Here is a 16,391-nt window from a genome sequence, read left to right on the forward strand (position 1 = left end):
TGTCTTTTTGAAATATGTTACTTTCACAGCCCCTAACTTCCTTTAAATAGATCTTTAACCCTTTTAACCGTCCAGTGTCAGCCTTGTGCGTGGGTTGCGCTTTCCTAGGAGGGATTGCCGAACCGATGACGCTCAAGCCCCTATACGGCTTGACAGCGAAGGCTTAGTAAACCTACGTCAAAGCATTTGCAGTGGATACTGTCATTAAGTATACATCTAATTATGAAAATTTGGTAGCCCATAGATACTCCAGCTGGCACGCATGTAAGTCGTTCGTCGTCAGCAGCCAAAGAATATGCAAAAGAGGAAGAAAGCAGAGCTATGTTACTTCTGTCCCAAGCTGGTGATACTCAAGGAGTTCATCTGTAGCAACATGTCGTCGATCTTGCCGTCCAACACACCGTTGGCGTAATCGTCTCTGGACGCCTGGTCCAAGTATTGCTGCAATTGGGCCAACCTCGAGTATCCCTCCGTACAAAATCTTAACTGAATCTTGACCAAACTCTCGAACGATGGATCGTAGAATGGCACTCTCAACGCAATAAGCTGGGGCAACTCTCTCTTTAATTGCTCATTCAATTCGTCATAGATATCCTTAGCCATGGCCAATTCTTTCTCGGAACGGGGCAATTTGGCAGCGTCCTTGGCTGGTTTATCGATCAACCGTCTCACCTTGGCCTTACACTGGTCGTAATCGGTTTTCTTGTGAGCTCTCTTCTTGACAGCCTCGTCAATCTCAGTAAAGTAACTGGCAAACTTCGTCACGGGGTCCAAAATCGTTTCTCGGAACGGTCCGTCCACCTGCTTCACCGTCTCCTCGTCTAGCTCCCGTACACATTGCATGTAATACTGTCCCACGTTAGCATACACTGACCCTCCCTGTCTGGCCTCCTCATACAAGTTCAGCACAATCTCAGCAATGGTCACCTGCGACGCTGTCACCGCTCTGAGCGAGTCCAAGTATCCCTTGGAAGCTTTTTGCAAGTTCTGTCCCGCCGTCTTGAGCACTTTATATCTCCTTTCCTCCATGTCAAAGTCCTTGTCGATGGTCTTATCAACATCCTTCACCATGACAGCGCCACCGGCTCTGTTAATTGCTTTTTTGAAACCGCCCCACGACATTGTAATATAGATCTGTTGGTTATGGATAGGGGGAATTGAATGGGGGTTTTGTTGTTCGGGTGGAGGCGATTACGGTTTTTTCTTCGCACTTAGGAGTGACGGTTACTGCGGGCCGGCTCACACTGTAGCCCGCGCGGCACGTGACTTCCCTCGTTGCTCTGAGGCTTACATTTTGGGTAAGCCTTTTTTGCAACCATTTCTCTGTTCCACAAAGCATGTTTTCTCCCAAGATGCCCACGCCTGCCCATCCAAATATTCCTGGCGCATGGACCGTTGGAAGGCCGAAGAGCGAATGGCCGGATCCGCCAAAAACTTTGAATCCAAAGTTCTATTCGCCAGAGCCACCAGAGGAGGCTTCTCCGGAGGAGTATGATGTCACTGAGCTGTGGAAGTGCCAGAAGGAGGAGATGTTTGGCACTGAGCTTCAGAGCTTGAAGGGCTACTCGCCACTGCCGTCTCCTACTGGTTCTTCGCCGTTTTCTTCGAAGGTGTTCTCGCCTGGCTTGCCCCAGGAGGGTTATGTTCCGGAAGAGGCTGAAGTCACCTCGTCTATTGAGCCACACATGACGGGGCCGTTATTGCCAGACTCAGCACCGCTTGATTTCTCGTGCTTGATGCCCCAAGCTGGTCTTGTGATGGCGTCTGCAGCGGCGCCAATGGCTGGATGCTGGGACTTTGACCCGGCTAACAAAACTGACGAGAACGTCTTGTTGCACGTATTGGCAGAGGATTTCGATAGAATAGCTTTAGAGCCGGAGTACGGGCCCAAGATTATGATCGAGCAAGAACCGTGGCATCATACGGTAAAAGGGTTAGCCTGGGGCTTATCTTCCAAAGAATACCATAAACGGTACTACTGGGCAAAGTATGTTCATGACGAGGAGAACTAGCCAATAAAGATAGATTTCCACTTCCCATTACGGAGCTTCTCCCTCGTCACCTCCCTATTACGTAAATCGTTCATGTCGTGTTTCAAAAGCGAGGTAGAACAGTAGATCGAGGCGCCTGCCCACGCTCCAAGGCAGTACTTTCCTGAGACTGTGAGTCTGGGAAGAAGCAGTTGAACTTCCTTTACAAGCGACCGCTGCAATTCCACCGACAGAGCGATATCACCAGTAAAAACAAGGTTCTGGACCATCTTGGGACGTACATCTACCGCCAATTCCTCCACCAACAGCTCCAAAACTTCAGGTAAGCCCTTAAACGACAAAAAGTGGCCTTCATTAACCTTCTCCCTGGCCTCTTCTGCATCACTTACTGTCCTCAACATCTTATAACAAGCCGTCTCTTCAGAGTACGTCTCCACGCATTTCTCTTTGACAACTCTCAACTCACTCAATGCACTTATCCGGCACTCCAGCCACTGAAAGTCCACTACCACAGAGTCTTCCACGCTGGCAGCCATAGAAATACACGAAGCTCGTGGAATGAAGTACACTGAACATGCACATCCAGAAGGTCCCAAAAGCACACTACATAGCTGGAACTTCTCCAATGCAGAAGCACCGCTATCAAGCACCATAATCTTCACATGACATGGCGAAACCATCAAGTTTCGAACAACCACGTACTTCATTAGACGTCCTAGGGCACGGAACCCGTCCAGTTCCCAGAACGTGAAGGAACCGTTTTGGCTGTCATGCTGGTACTTCTCGAGAATCAAAGAATCCGCTTTGTCGTTTTTAAGAACACTAGAGAGCTCTTCCTTTTGTTCTTTGGTCAATGAATGTGAAGAAAGATCAAAGAATCTGGGGTAAACGTCTTTTTCATATGGAGGTTGGAACTTTTCCCATAATGGGGTGTCCGGGCGAATGGAAACCAGAGGACTGGCTTCTCCAGCAAACCCAACATTAATCTTTCGAGGAGATAACTCTAGAATGATTGCATAGTACTCGTTGGCCATGGAGAGCCATTAATGGGATACTACTACCGAGGAGGGATCCATGTTGATATGTTGTATTGTATATGCAGGAATTTTACAACTTTTCTAGAGAAGCTCGAGATCAGCATCGTCAAGATCCATGAAATCGTCTTCTCCTTTGTCGTCGGCTGCTTCGTCGTCTTCGATTCTCTTATCAATCTTCTTTTGTTGCTGTTTTTGGTGGTCTTCCAACTGCTTGAGGTCCCAAACCGACACTCCCTCGGCATCTTCAGGGTTAGTGGGCTGCGCCAACGACCTCAAGAACTTCTTGGCATTGGCCAACGCCATATCTGTCGATAAGTTTGTATCAGAATCATAAAGACCCTGGGCAATCCATTTAGGAAGCTGGCTCTTTTTCCTGGCGAATCTACGATCCGCAAGAACCATAATACCGTAGTCGTCTTTACCACGAAGGACTCGTCCCAAGCACTGAGCGGCGTGTCGCATGGCATCGAAAGAAAGGAAATCGTTTTCTTTGATTTGGAAGTGGTCTCTCATGAACTCAAGACGCGCCTTTAAAATTCTGGATTCGGTGTACTGGAAAGGAATACCAATCATAAGCACAGTTCTTCCGTAATGATGATCAAAATCGATACCTTCCGACACCTTACCACGAGCGACGGAAAGAAGAACTGCACCACGGCCGTTAGAACAAGCCTTACGGTATGTTTCCAAAGCCAAAGATGTTTCTTGGGCATCGGGCGTCTCCACCAAGATCAACTTGTACTTCCACACTTCGTCAAGCACACCCATGCTCTGCCACATGGAGATAATCGACTCCATATAGAGATAGGACGGGAAGAAAACAACCATACCATCTGGGGTGATCTTGGAGAACTCAATGAGCAAGGAACCGTAGTTACGAACCACCGATGGATCGTTTCTGATCTCGAACCTGGATGAGATAGAGACCTGGTCAGAACCCTTGGTGACGATCATTGGCAAGAAAGATCTTCTGGCCAAGGTCATAGTGTAGGACTCTTGGATGACGGTTTGGAAGTTCATCATCTTAGGGTACATATCCAAAGGAGAAATTGTTCCCGAAGTGATAATGACAGAAGAGAACCTATCAAACACAGGCTTAATGGCAATCGATGCGTCCAAACAGGTAAAATGCAAAATGGGGTTGGGTACGGTAGCACCCTCTGTCTCGAATGGTTCCAAGATAAGCTGGAATCCGGTTTCGTAGGTGGAGACTAACGTTGCGAATGTAGCGATATCCTTCAAGGCGTTAAGATCCTCAACATCAGAAAGCTCTAGCGTTCTGACCAAAAGCGATAAACGTTCAGAACAGAAACGCAATGGTTTTCTATCGATAAACGTAAGCTCCTTGAGATGCTGTAGGAAAGAAACCGGAGTCTCACTAATGACATGAAGCACCTTCATTCTTGTTTTCAAGTATTCAATGAAACGTTTCAAGAAGGAGATGAAATGCTCTGCTTTTCTGATATTTCCAGGAATAGCCTCATCCAAGAGATCCTTCGGAAGCACTGGGTTGGCCATGAATAGGTCCTCCTCACGAGCAATCTCATTCTGTCGAAGACCTTCCACAAGCTTTTCATATTCGTTTTGTAGCTTTTCCGAATCCTGGGCTTTCATATCGTCCACGGCATCCGCAAGCTTATTGGCGCCTCGCGACGCCCTCTTCATAGTATCGTCAGTCAAGTAAAGCGATAGCGATTCGATACAGACGTTATCGATATTATGCGCTTCGTCGAAGATAATAATACTATCACGAGAGAGCTCCTTCGAAACACGCTCAGCAATCTTTGGATCCAATAAATAATGATACGAGTAAATGATGACATTACAGAACGAAATCATTCTTCTCACAGTGAAGTACGGACATGTACCTTCCTTCTTACAGTATTCAAGCAAAGATTCAAAAGAAAACACACCCTGAGGCAACAAGTCATGCTGATCAAAGTCGTTCAACTTTTCATGGTACGAACACAACCCTAGCTGGTCTGGGTTCTGGATCATCTGTTCCTGAGACACACCATCAGACTCAAGCTTCAGTTTAAGCTGGCCATTGGTCAAACGACGACACTTTTCATCCACAACAGCACCCTTACGTTCCTGAGACACCTCCGGGTGCAAGCACAAGTTCTTTCTCGACGTAAGCCCCAAACCACGGAAGTCCTCAACGTACCCTAGCTGAGCAGACCTGAAGTCCATGAGTTTCTGAAGCTCAATAAGCGCCTTTTCAATCTCTGACATTGTACGAGAGCAATAAACAATCTTCCTATGCTCAGGATAATGCATCTGGTACGCCACCGTAAGCGAAAGCAACGAAACAGTCTTACCTGTTCCAGAAGGCATTTCTAGAATACAGTTGCCACCAACATCTAGCGTTTTCTTAATGTCGCTCATATACGCATACTGCTCAGGGTAGATCCTCGGGTACGGGAAGAGCACCGGCAAGTCGTCGATATAGAACTTCATGGATGAAGGGCTGGCAGGGAGGGATGGATCTGGAGTTGATGTAGTAGTTGATATTTGGGTTGCGATAGTGCGATGTGTAGGAGCGGCTGGGGAAGGGGAGGTGGTGAATGGGGGTAAAGGAAGGAGGTTAGGGGAAAACGGGGGTTGAAATTTTGATCAGGGGGGTTTGAAAAGTGGGAATCCGGTCTTATTTATAGTTTTTCCTGGCCCTGGTGGTCGATTGGCGGAGGGGTTGTTTCTTACTAAAGCAGGCTCTCCCAGTGGCTGCGAAAGGGCTATATGGGTGGACCAGCAGAAGAAGAAGATGGAGAGAAGAAGGTGGGTAAAAAAGTAGTGAAGGTAAAAAGTTATCTTTTCTTCTTTATATAGATGGCGTTTGGAAATTCAAAAAGTCTGCTTTCCTGGACTTACCAGACCTCCATCTTATCCTGTCTCACCTTCCTTGGAGACTCTCCAGGTCAAAGTTTGCAGGGTCCATTCTGCCAAACTTGAGGGCTAGCAAATCTCTGATTTTAGGGAACATGTTTTCGGTCGTCTGGCCATGGATTTTATGGTAAATGCCTCTTTTCGAGTAGTGATTCCTGATCTTCTCGGCCTCTTCTCTATACTCCCTCAAACGCAGCATGAACAAGTCAGCTACGTCGCCAGGACGCTGTTGTAACGGCTCGCCAGTAACGTCATCTTTGAGTTTCTCCTTTGGCGGGTTATCATTGAGATTGTATACTCTGCCTGAAGGAGGATGGATCCATCTTGTCTGGACTCGCTTGAGAAGCGTTTCATCATCAATATCCAACTCAATAACCATATTCACCCCAGCATTGTGACGCTTCAACTCTTTATCTAGAGTTATGGCCTGGTTTTCTGTTCTTGGAATACCCAGTATCGCCCACGACTTGTATGTACTGAGCAAGTCCTTCTCCAATAAATGGTTCTGTGTCAATGCAATCATCATATCATCAGGAACAACCCGTCCTTCTTCCATGAGTCTGGTCACTAGAAAGCTAGACAGAGACCCTCTTGGCATCTCTGTACGAATAATGTCTCCAGCACAAAGACATCTTATAGCAGGGAAGGCACTATTGATCTTCCTACATTGAATGGCCTTTCCAGTACCAGGAGCTCCTAGAATAAGCACTCGAATCAGTTTTGCAAGCTTCATAATAGATCAATGGGTAGTCATCTTGTAGCAATTGCCCTGGGGTCTTATAAGACCAGGCCATTTGTGTGAAGGAAGGTGGGGGCTTGAAGTGGCACCCACAGCGATAAGGCAATCGGGAGCGGAACCTTATACCAGTGTGCCTTGCTGTTACTGTATTTTATGGTATGGGCTGTTCTGGTAGGTTTCTGGTGGCAGGCAGTCCAATGCCTTCCATTGGTGGGACTGAGTAACAGGATCCACCAGGTATCCAGGCACAACAGGTTCAATAGACGACCCAGGGACTCCGAATAGAATGAAGATGTCTTGAATCCACCTAAATGCCTGGTATAGACCATTGGCAACACTGTCTCTTGCACTTCCACTGCCTATGCTGCCACCAGAACTCCCCGTTCTACAACAAGATTCCAAAGAGCAAACGTCCTCTACTGACTGATTCCGAATTCTTTATCTTCAAACGTCGTTCATTTATATCGTTATCGTAACGTCGTGATTCGTGGGACATGACTGCAACGTCTCTAGGCCTGGCCAAACTTGCGGATAAGCAAATCCTTGATCTTCGGGAAGATGATATCAGAGCTCTTACCCTCCACCTCGTGCCAGACGTTTCTTCTCTGGTAGTACAGACGAATCTCCTCAATCTCCTCGTTATACTGGTCCAAGCGCAGCTGCATCAACACAGCGTTATCGTCGTCCCTTCTGATCAATGGCTCGCCCGTAGCATCATCTTTATACGGCACTTCTGGAGGATCATACTCCAAATTGTAGACTTTGCCAGAAGGCGGATGAACCCATCTTTTCGCAACCCGATCAAGAATAAGGCTCTGGTCCACCTTCATCTCAATTGCAATAGTAACGCCCATCTTGTTACTGTCAAGGATCCGGTCCAAAGAAACAGCCTGAGCCTTGGTCCTTGGCAACCCATGCAACACCCAATTGCCAGCCGTATTGAACCAATTGTGTTCATACAAGTAGTTCTGGACCAAGCACATGGTCACATCGTCAGGAATAAGCGACCCGTTTTCCATAAGTTTCTTCACAGACGAACTAAAAGGCAGTCCCCTATCAATTTCAGTCCTAAAGATATGTTTCAGCGAAAGTGACGAGAAGCCCAGGAAAGTATCAATGATGCGAGCACACTGGGTGGTTTTACCAGCGCCAGGCGCTCCTAGGAGAACAAGCCTGACTGGTTTAGCAAGCTTTATTGCTTTCGTAAGCAGCATCACTACAATAAAGAAAGTGAAAAATAGAAAAAAGAAGACGAAGCCTTTGGGGTCCCCTGGCTACTTATAGTTGGCGGGACTTCTGTGAAGGAAGACGGGGCATTCCCAAAATGGCACTGGGGATGACAAGAGGGGTAGCGGATGGGATATTTACAAATGGCCTGTTATTGGCTCAAACGGGCCACTGGGTGGTTTGGCAGGTTTAGTGTGGGGGTTTAAAGTGTGTGATATGGAGGGAACCAGTGAGGATGGAGTGGGTGGTGAATAAACAGAAACAGTGATATTGATGGTTTATATATGGAAATAAGTTTAAATAAAGTTTATTTGGTTAGGGTTTTTCTTTTGGTATTTTTGAGTTCCTGGGGTTCGCTGGTGCCCCTGATTGACGTGATGCTAAGATAAGCACTGGTGCATTGTGCTGTATTGGCTAGTGGGAGAAACGGCTACAGGGAGGGCAAGAGGTGGTGAAGGAGGGGTGGTTTTAGGGATGGTGTTAGTATTAGAGGAAGGAGAGGAGCAGGTTTAATTGGTTTCTGGTGATTTGGAGGGCGGGGGAGGGGAATTGGTGGGGCTGTTGGTGCCTTATGGATGGTAGTACTGGTTGGCTGCGAAAAGTGTTGATGTCTGGGGAACCAGAGGTGGAGGGTGGAAAGATGAGTACTTTAGATGCAGTGTGATTGGAGAGGGTGGAATGGGGGTTACAGGATGTGATTAGGTTACTAACAGGAAGTGTAATTGGGAGTCGTAGATGGAGAGTACTTGATGTATGGAGCTGTAGAAGGCATGAGTTGATGGAGGAAGATAAGCCACTGGGAGGGTGAACAAACATTAATAAGGTATTTATTGGTCTTCAGAGGCATTATTTGGGCATTTGGAGTATCAATTGACGACTTACATACTTCCTTGTGACTGCTTATACTCTCTATGGCTACTACTACCAGCCTACCTTCATCACACAGATATCAACTCAATGCCCTACGGTTCACTCTCAAAATCTTAAATTCATTAACGTTGTACTTTCTAGAATACTTTTTGGGTCAGATAGATGTGGCAGTTACCCATCGATGACGCCTGACTGGGCCCAGTTCATCTTCCTCGGGCTCTTCTCTAATAAATGGATATAATGATGGGAAGGTTTATCTGAAGTGAGTGAAAACGTTCAGGCGTTTCCCTGGAAAATATAACGTTCAGCGGGAATCAATTCATAGGGTACTTCACCCGCACGATGCAATTGGATAAATCAGACGGCCACTACTACAGTGGGGCCCAGGGCAAGGTCAATTTTGTCCCTAACGGGCCAAAATTGTTCTGACGGGCCAAAATTGATTTATGCCCTGTCAAACTTCCCCTCAATCAACTCCTTGATCTTCGGAAAGATGATATCCGACGTCTCTCCCGCAACAGGAAACCAGATCCCCTTCTTCTTATAGTACTCCCGAAGCGTCAGAATCTCATCGTTGTACTTATCCAACCGCTTTCCAAACACCTCGGCCGTATCATCAGCCCTCTTCTCCAACTTCTCTCCCGTGACATCATCCTTATACGGTTCCTTAGGCGGATTATAGTCCAAGTTGTACACTCTTCCCGAAGCAGCATGGATCCAGCGGGCCTCCACTCTCTCAAGAATCAACTTCTGGTCCACCTCCAACTCCACCACCAAATTGATATCAGCATGGTGTTCCTTCAACACCTTATCCAAGTCTCTAGCCTGGTTGCCTGTTCTAGGGAACCCATCCAACAACCACGAACTGTCGCCATTGAGCCAGTCGTTGGCCACCAAGTGGTTCTTGATCACACCCACCATCGTATCGTCACGAACAAGTTTCCCTTCTTCAATGAGCTTGGACGCTTCCAACCCCAAGGGAGTTCCTCTGGCAACCTCGGCTCTAAGGATATCGCCCGAGGAAAGAGCATTAAGCGTGGGGAACGCTTTAAGAAGCCTGGACGTCTGGGTGCCTTTGCCTGCGCCGGGGGCTCCGAGGAGAAGGAGTCTGAGTTGTTTGGCTAGAACCATTGGGTGTGGCTTGCTGGGTGGAAAAGAGACTAGTATGTATGGGGAAGTTAATTTGCATCCACTGTGCGAAGCGTTTAAGTATGTGGACTTGTCACAGGCCGATTGGGGAGTTTGGGATGGGGGAATGTAAGTGAAAAATTAGGTTCTTTGGGAAGCTGGTATTCACTGGTTTTTGGTTTGGTAGTTGCTTTTTTTGGATTTCGGCTGTTGGTGGTGGTGGTGGTGGTGGTTTGGAGACATGTGATATGGACTTCCGGTGGTAGCAAGTGAATGATGGCAAGGCAGTTGTAGGTTTTGGGCTAGGAAGGTTTAGACGGGATAAAGAAGCACCTCAGTGCTTCTTTGATTATACTTGGAGAGCTTTGAGAGGTCTTTACTGCTCAGGCAATCCACCTTCATTGGCTGGTATGCTAACCTTCTATCAACGCATAACAACCCCCCCACTAATGTCCACCTACAACCCCACGTCATTCCATTATCTATTCTATAGTACACTGTTACTCCTCGTCATCGTCAGAGTCGATAATTCTTCTTCTCTTCCTCTGCACCTCCTCAGACTCTTCTCTGTATTTCTCGGCACCGGTATCCTTGACGTTCTTCAAACGCTCAGCACCACGCTCAAACTCTTCCTCTTCGGCCTCGGCATCTTCATCGTCAATTTCCAACTCTTCATCGTCGTTGGCGACGAAATCGTCCTCATCATCATACTCATCAGCACCATAAGCTCTCTCAAAACGCTCGTAAGCCGATTCCTGGCCAAACCTGCCTGGAACAGGGCTCTCGGCCTTGCCCAATCTCTCTTCCTGTAGACGACGCTTTTGTTCCAACTGTCTCTTGGCCTTGAGGTTCTTTCTCTCGTTTTCGTCTGCCATTCTCTGTTTCAACATAGGATCTCTTTCTGTCAACGTGTTCAAAATCTTATCCTTCTTCTGGATCGTCTTGACGGCTTGCGTCAAACGACGGTGTGTTTCTGTGAAGGTAGATGCCGGTATAAGGTTGGCAGATCTGGTCAAGGCTGCTTCGTTTTGTAGAACCTCGTGCTCCACGTAAGATCTGGCCAAAAAGTTATCAAGAATAGGCTGACTCTTGAAATCAAAAAGCTCATTGCCCACCTTCAACGAAACCAGTCCGTCGTCCCACTCCACAAAGTGTGCATTCGACTGCTTGATAATCTCATCATTTCCACTGTTCAGGTATCTCCATCTGATGGTATTTTCGTTAAGAAGCTTTTCAGCAACAAGGTCGTTCTGTAGCTGCTTGGCGTCCAACTCCATTTTGCTTCTTTCTTCGGCGTTTCTGGCGACTCTCTCTTTGAACTCATTAGGGTCAAATGGATGGGCTTCAACGTTTAAGAAAACTGGCATTTTTATAGTGAAAACGTCTCCTTCTGGTTTATGTGAAACTGGATGTCTTGGTAAAGTCAAATTGGATGTTTTCAATGATTTCGGTTCACCTTCTTCTGAGCTGGACTGGTCTTCATCATCTGAACCAGTCACTATAGGTCTTTGGGAGGTGGTTGTTGTTTCCTCGTTATCGTCATCTCCAAACAAGTCATCAACCTCTTCTTCTTCCCCGCTTAAATTAGATCTTTCTTCCTCAGACATGGTTGTTATTTGTTGGTTTCCAGATTTAAGAGTCAATCTGTTGAAGGTGTTTTTTCGTTTCTCATATCGAAAAAATGCACGTGCACGATCACGTGTACTTGGTTGCAAAAATACTGTATCTCCACATAACTATAATCTACATACACATACACATGCCCTTAAAACCAACCACGGGCAGTTAATCTCACACGCTTCTATCCACTGTGTGCTTCAGAGACGATGATGGGTGGCGACATTTTCGACGACCCGCGTGATTCGTAGCCCCCACTGCCGCTGGCAGCATCGTCGTTAGCGTCAGCATTCACGACATAAAGTAAGTTGGGCGCATCTGTTCGTCTCGGGAGCCGTTGTCCAGCGTCAGAGACATAGTCCTCCTCACTGCTTGCAGAAGCGAAATCGTGCTCTGTGTCCGAAAGCGTGACTCCCTTGGCAGAAGCTGTGCTGTTGCGGAAGCCAATAAGGTCTAAGTCGTCTGGGTTTGGCGACAGTAGCGATTGGCTGTGTTGTCTACCAGATGTGCGTGCGTTTAAATGAGCCCACGAGGCAGAAGCTGCTGGCTTGGCCACCTCAGGGGACTTGGGTGCACTCGCCGGTGGCGCGTCTAGGGGTATGGTTGGTTCTGGTGACGACTGCTCTTGGTTTGGCAAAAGCTTGTAGGCATACTGTATGAGAAACTCAACAACAGACTGTGAAAGGGCGTACTCCTCCGGATCCATATCATGGTTTGGGTGTGAAAGAATGGAGGGCTGGAAGATGGCCGCCAAGTTTCTCGGCAGCATAAGGTTCTCATGGGCATTGCTCTGTACCATTGCAAGCAAGTCCAAAATGTAAAAGAGAAGCTGCTTCAGCAATTGCGGTAGGTCATCTAGAAGCTCCTTATACTCATCTATCGCCTCGTACACGTCACGAGTGAGCTTCTTGTAATTTCTAGCTTTTCGTTGGGCCTTAGTTGGCGCTCCGCCTTCATCCAACGGGCTTTTGGTTCTGTCTTTGGAATTAGGCTTTTCTTCATCCTCATCAATCTGGAGTGCTTCTGTCAGCGACTCAATAGGATTAGTTGTGGCGCTAGGGTCGCTGGCGACGATTTTAGGTGGTTGAGGGAACTCGGTGCTGGGAGTTTGGGGCGCTGTGTTTTGGCCGCTGCGCAAGACTTTCTGCGGATTATTGGCCTTGTAGCGCATGTACTTGATGATTCTAGGACGAGCTTTCAACGGATCCCTAAACTCATCGTAAAGATGTAGCGGGATGAGTGGTTCAGGAAGCGCATTAAGGTACCGCCTGAGCACGGAGGCAGCATCGTGAACGGTGTAGCCGTCCCAAGAAAGCTTTTTGCCAAACTCAGGAGGCGAATTGAATATAATCTGTAGCTCTTTGATCCGCTTGGAGGCCCCTCCAACACGGAAGATGCCTTCTACAGAAAGACCATTCTTTTTGAGGTACACGCCGCATTTGGCCACCACAACAGGGATGCGGCCATAGTGAAGTACATCGTCAGCAGCCAGTTTGGAGACGGCAGTGGCTCCCAAGATGGAGATCTTGGCCAGGGCCTGGGAGATGGCCTCCGCCAACGGCACGCCAAAGTACTTACTATTTTCATCCACCAACGGGTTGTTCTGCAAGAAACTATCTCTATGCTGGCGCAAGTCTGAATTGGCATACAGCAGCGCCGGGTTGGTCGAGTTGGAGTTGGAACGCACCCTATTGACATTATTGGTAGACCTCAGCTTATGCTGCAACAAAGGTCTCAAAAAGTCCAGCGTCGGCAGATGGTGGTGTGGCAGGTGATGATGAGGAAACGGAATAGCCCCCTGTGGCGAAGCAGGCAACGCATGGTGGTGTTGATGGTGCTGGTGATGCAGTGGCAGATGGTGGAAGCCAAGATTGAAACTATGCGCCAGATGATGGGACAGCAGAGCAGTTTGGCCCGCAGCAGGCAATGAAGACGCGTGTGGAGCGTTCATATGAGAAGCCACGGAACGAGTAGGAGACTTGGAGTCGGCCAGAGGCACGTCAGAATCAGAAACCTCATTGACAGAGTCATTCAGTAACGTGTTTCTCTTCAAATTCTTGACCCAGCCGAAAATCAGGCCTCGGTTCGTCGGAGACGCCGAGTGGGACATAGCGTGCAGCGAATTGGCAGGACGAGCAGTGGAAAATGGAGGTTTGGCGCCGGAACTGGAGGGTTGGTGATGGTGTAGTAGGGGTTCTGGTTGTGGGAAATGTTTGATAAATGGCTGTGTGTCTGGTGTACGGGTGCGCGTATCCAGAGTGACGAGGCGTAGAAGACAATGCATTCCACCTACTACTTTGAGGGAAGTTGGAAGAAAGCGTGTTTTTTTCGGTTTTTCTTTGTAGGGAAGTGGTGTAATTGGAGTTGACGTGGGAAGTGGCGAGAGCGGCGAGCCGTTTGGTCAAATTTGGGCTTCTGGACGTGGACTGGGAGGCGATTTAGGCCACAATTACACCAACAAGCGATTGAAGGATGACAGGATGGTATAAATAAAAATACTACTAGCTATTTCCTGCTTCATATACTCTTTTGCGGTAGCAAGGGTGTGCTGGACCCAGAAGCTTTTCTTGCTGCAAGCACTATCCCTCTTGTAGATATGGGATGAAAATCAGACTCCATATGGACAGACAGCGTTTTCTGGGGTAAGTACCTACAGGAAGCGGAAGGCAGAAGGGTACAGTTGAGTGACTTGGTAAGGCCAGGCTGGCGCCTGGCCTTGGTGTTTGTTGTTGTTGCAAGAGGAGGGGACCACAAGTGGGCCTAGTCCACAGTAACAGGCCAAGGCCAGTTCCCAAGACGGAGCAACTAAAGACTCTCCGTGCTCAGCAAAACCTACAGAATCAGCCAGGGTCCCATTTGGACCCAATCGGTGGGCTCCACAATAAGCTTTATTATGTGCCTGGAATGCCCCCAGATCAGTCTAGATGACGTCTTTCATGCGATGAGGTGATCCCGTCGTACCTTCTTCGGAAAGAGCCTAAAGGACGAGAATTCAAAGGCAAATAATTCACCACGAAGCTCCCAGTGGCAACCTGGTGGGTTGCTGCGTTCAGGGCTATTTAGGGTTCTGAGGTCATCAAAAGTGCAACCTACAAGGCGTTGTGATGCATGAAACCGCCAGCGAACAAAGCGTTCAACGGGCACCGAGCACTGGATCTTATGGACACAGTCCTTGACCGCGGGGAACAAAAGAAAAGATGGAGAAGGCCTTGGTGGGGTGGACTGGTGGACAGGGGGGTGAGTTGGTGGACTGAGGTGAAGAGGAGGGAGCAGAGGAGGCACTGGTTGGTTGAGAGAAGCATCCAGAGGATTAGAGAGAGGTTGTTGAAAAATTAGAAGAGGGAGGGAGACAAAATTGGCCAGAAAAAGAATCAGTTGGGGGCAGTTGTGGTGCCTTTTATAGTCCACAGAGGGGCCTATTTAATGGCTGCGAAAAGAGGGAGAGGGTGGGACCAAACGAAGTCAGACTTCTTGGACTTACCTGTTTTTGGAAGAAAATCACCAGGAAAACCATCTCCTTTTATACCCGTCCTTTAAAAATCCCCCCTCTCCACTTCAATTAGATTACCACTACCCCATTCTCCTTCCTTACATACTAACACTAGACATCCAGAAACCCACTCAAACCACCAAAAAAATAGAAAGTTGGGTAAACTCAATTCCCAAAGGCCAAGCATTGTCTGGCTAAGAATAGACCATGGCCAGCTCTTCTCCTCAATATGGCAGTTAAGCCTCTGTGGGAGAGTTCCATACTTAGAAACAACAGTGCCATAGTTAAGCGCAGACTATGGGGAGGAACGGTTTTTTTGTTTGTTTACGCTTTCTGGCAAAAGACCCGTGCACCACACTACATAAGCATCTGGCCCCCCATAGTTAACGAGCTCTTTAAAGCTCCACAACATCCTGCCAATGCTGCCCAGACGTCCTCTTTCAAAGGTTCTGGTTAATACAGAGCGTCCTAGTGAGAAGAGGAAGTCGCCGTTTGTCGATACAAATTCTCGGCTCCCGACAACGCCTCCAAAATGCAAGACACTTCTGTTGGCTGATTTCGAGTTTGGCAAGGTGCTTGGAAAGGGCAAGCTAGGCAAGGTTTATTGCGTGAAACATCGTGAATCGGGCCTTGTGTGTGCTATCAAGGCCATGAGCAAGAAGGATTTGGTCAATTTGAAGCTTGAAAAGAACCTCAGGAGGGAGATAGAGATCCAGAGAGACTTGGTGCATCCAAACATATCACGGCTCTATGGGTATTTTTACGATGAAACGAATGTTTACTTGATTCTCGAGTACGCTTTGTACGGGGAGGTGTACCAGATTCTTAAGACACGGCGCCGGTTTGACGAAACAACAGCTTCCAGGTATATCTACCAGGTTTCGTCAGGTCTCCAGTATTTGCACTCCCACAACGTCATTCACAGGGATATCAAGCCAGAAAACATCTTATTGCTGGATATGGGCGAGGTGAAGCTTAGCGATTTCGGCTGGTCCGTGAAACTGGACCCATTGTCCCAGAAAAGGCTTACAGTGTGTGGTACGCTAGATTACCTTTCTCCAGAGATGGTAGAATCCCGTTCTCATGATTTTGCCGTGGATATCTGGCTGTTGGGCATTTTGACATACGAGTTTTTGGTTGGCAGGCCGCCATTTGAAGATGACGATAAGGGAACCACATATAAAAGAATAGCCCGGGTTGACCTAAAGATCCCCAGTTTCCTCAGCGAAGAAGCAGCTGATTTCATAACTCAGCTTCTACAGAAAAATCCCAGACAACGTCTTTCGTTGGCAGACGTGGCAAGCCATCCGTGGATGGAAAAGCATAAAGCTCACTGGAGCAAATAACGATATTACGAATGAATTGCATCAATAGAAAATGGCCCGCTGGGCCATCTATTATACATA

At 47.7% G+C, this 16,391-nt stretch overlaps 10 protein-coding genes across 10 annotated transcripts; 2 read left to right on the top strand and 8 right to left on the bottom strand. All coding sequences in view use genetic code 12, as the record gives it.

Annotated features, from left to right (window-relative positions):
- Positions 1-324: 324 nt before the first annotated feature.
- RVS161 (amphiphysin-like protein) lies at positions 325-1,122 on the bottom strand (the record flags this gene model as incomplete). The annotated part of the gene is made up of 1 exon (XM_025486647.1): positions 325-1,122. The coding sequence occupies one exon, from the start codon at positions 1,120-1,122 to the stop codon at positions 325-327; it is 798 nt and encodes a 265-aa protein (XP_025344197.1).
- A 230-nt stretch (positions 1,123-1,352) lies between these two features.
- CXQ85_002992 (uncharacterized protein) lies at positions 1,353-2,012 on the top strand (the record flags this gene model as incomplete). Its single annotated transcript, XM_025486648.1, has 1 exon — positions 1,353-2,012. One exon carries the CDS (start codon positions 1,353-1,355, stop codon positions 2,010-2,012), a length of 660 nt encoding a protein of 219 aa, XP_025344198.1.
- Positions 2,013-2,094: 82 nt separating this feature from the next.
- On the bottom strand, positions 2,095-3,025 carry CXQ85_002993 (uncharacterized protein; the record flags this gene model as incomplete). Its single annotated transcript, XM_025486649.1, has 2 exons — positions 2,095-2,160; positions 2,198-3,025. 2 exons carry the CDS (start codon positions 3,023-3,025, stop codon positions 2,095-2,097), a joined length of 894 nt encoding a protein of 297 aa, XP_025344199.1.
- An 84-nt stretch (positions 3,026-3,109) lies between these two features.
- Positions 3,110-5,488, bottom strand: RAD3 (TFIIH/NER complex ATP-dependent 5'-3' DNA helicase subunit; the record flags this gene model as incomplete). Its single annotated transcript, XM_025486650.1, has 1 exon — positions 3,110-5,488. The coding sequence occupies one exon, from the start codon at positions 5,486-5,488 to the stop codon at positions 3,110-3,112; it is 2,379 nt and encodes a 792-aa protein (XP_025344200.1).
- A 433-nt stretch (positions 5,489-5,921) lies between these two features.
- Positions 5,922-6,647, bottom strand: CXQ85_002995 (adenylate kinase family protein; the record flags this gene model as incomplete). The annotated part of the gene is made up of 1 exon (XM_025486651.1): positions 5,922-6,647. The coding sequence occupies one exon, from the start codon at positions 6,645-6,647 to the stop codon at positions 5,922-5,924; it is 726 nt and encodes a 241-aa protein (XP_025344201.1).
- A 515-nt stretch (positions 6,648-7,162) lies between these two features.
- Positions 7,163-7,867, bottom strand: CXQ85_002996 (adenylate kinase family protein; the record flags this gene model as incomplete). The annotated part of the gene is made up of 1 exon (XM_025486652.1): positions 7,163-7,867. One exon carries the CDS (start codon positions 7,865-7,867, stop codon positions 7,163-7,165), a length of 705 nt encoding a protein of 234 aa, XP_025344202.1.
- A 1,327-nt stretch (positions 7,868-9,194) lies between these two features.
- On the bottom strand, positions 9,195-9,881 carry CXQ85_002997 (nucleoside monophosphate kinase; the record flags this gene model as incomplete). The annotated part of the gene is made up of 1 exon (XM_025486653.1): positions 9,195-9,881. The coding sequence occupies one exon, from the start codon at positions 9,879-9,881 to the stop codon at positions 9,195-9,197; it is 687 nt and encodes a 228-aa protein (XP_025344203.1).
- Positions 9,882-10,378: 497 nt separating this feature from the next.
- Positions 10,379-11,485, bottom strand: CXQ85_002998 (uncharacterized protein; the record flags this gene model as incomplete). Its single annotated transcript, XM_025486654.1, has 1 exon — positions 10,379-11,485. One exon carries the CDS (start codon positions 11,483-11,485, stop codon positions 10,379-10,381), a length of 1,107 nt encoding a protein of 368 aa, XP_025344204.1.
- Positions 11,486-11,679: 194 nt separating this feature from the next.
- On the bottom strand, positions 11,680-13,605 carry SAC7 (Sac7p; the record flags this gene model as incomplete). Its single annotated transcript, XM_025486655.1, has 1 exon — positions 11,680-13,605. One exon carries the CDS (start codon positions 13,603-13,605, stop codon positions 11,680-11,682), a length of 1,926 nt encoding a protein of 641 aa, XP_025344205.1.
- A 1,799-nt stretch (positions 13,606-15,404) lies between these two features.
- Positions 15,405-16,331, top strand: IPL1 (aurora kinase; the record flags this gene model as incomplete). The annotated part of the gene is made up of 1 exon (XM_025486656.1): positions 15,405-16,331. The coding sequence occupies one exon, from the start codon at positions 15,405-15,407 to the stop codon at positions 16,329-16,331; it is 927 nt and encodes a 308-aa protein (XP_025344206.1).
- Between the last annotated feature and the right edge of the window lie 60 nt (positions 16,332-16,391).

The sequence above is a fragment of the Candidozyma haemuli genome (genome assembly GCF_002926055.2).
Source record: "Candidozyma haemuli strain B11899 chromosome Unknown D_2014730914, whole genome shotgun sequence".
Taxonomy (NCBI): Eukaryota; Fungi; Ascomycota; class Pichiomycetes; order Serinales; family Metschnikowiaceae; genus Candidozyma; species Candidozyma haemuli.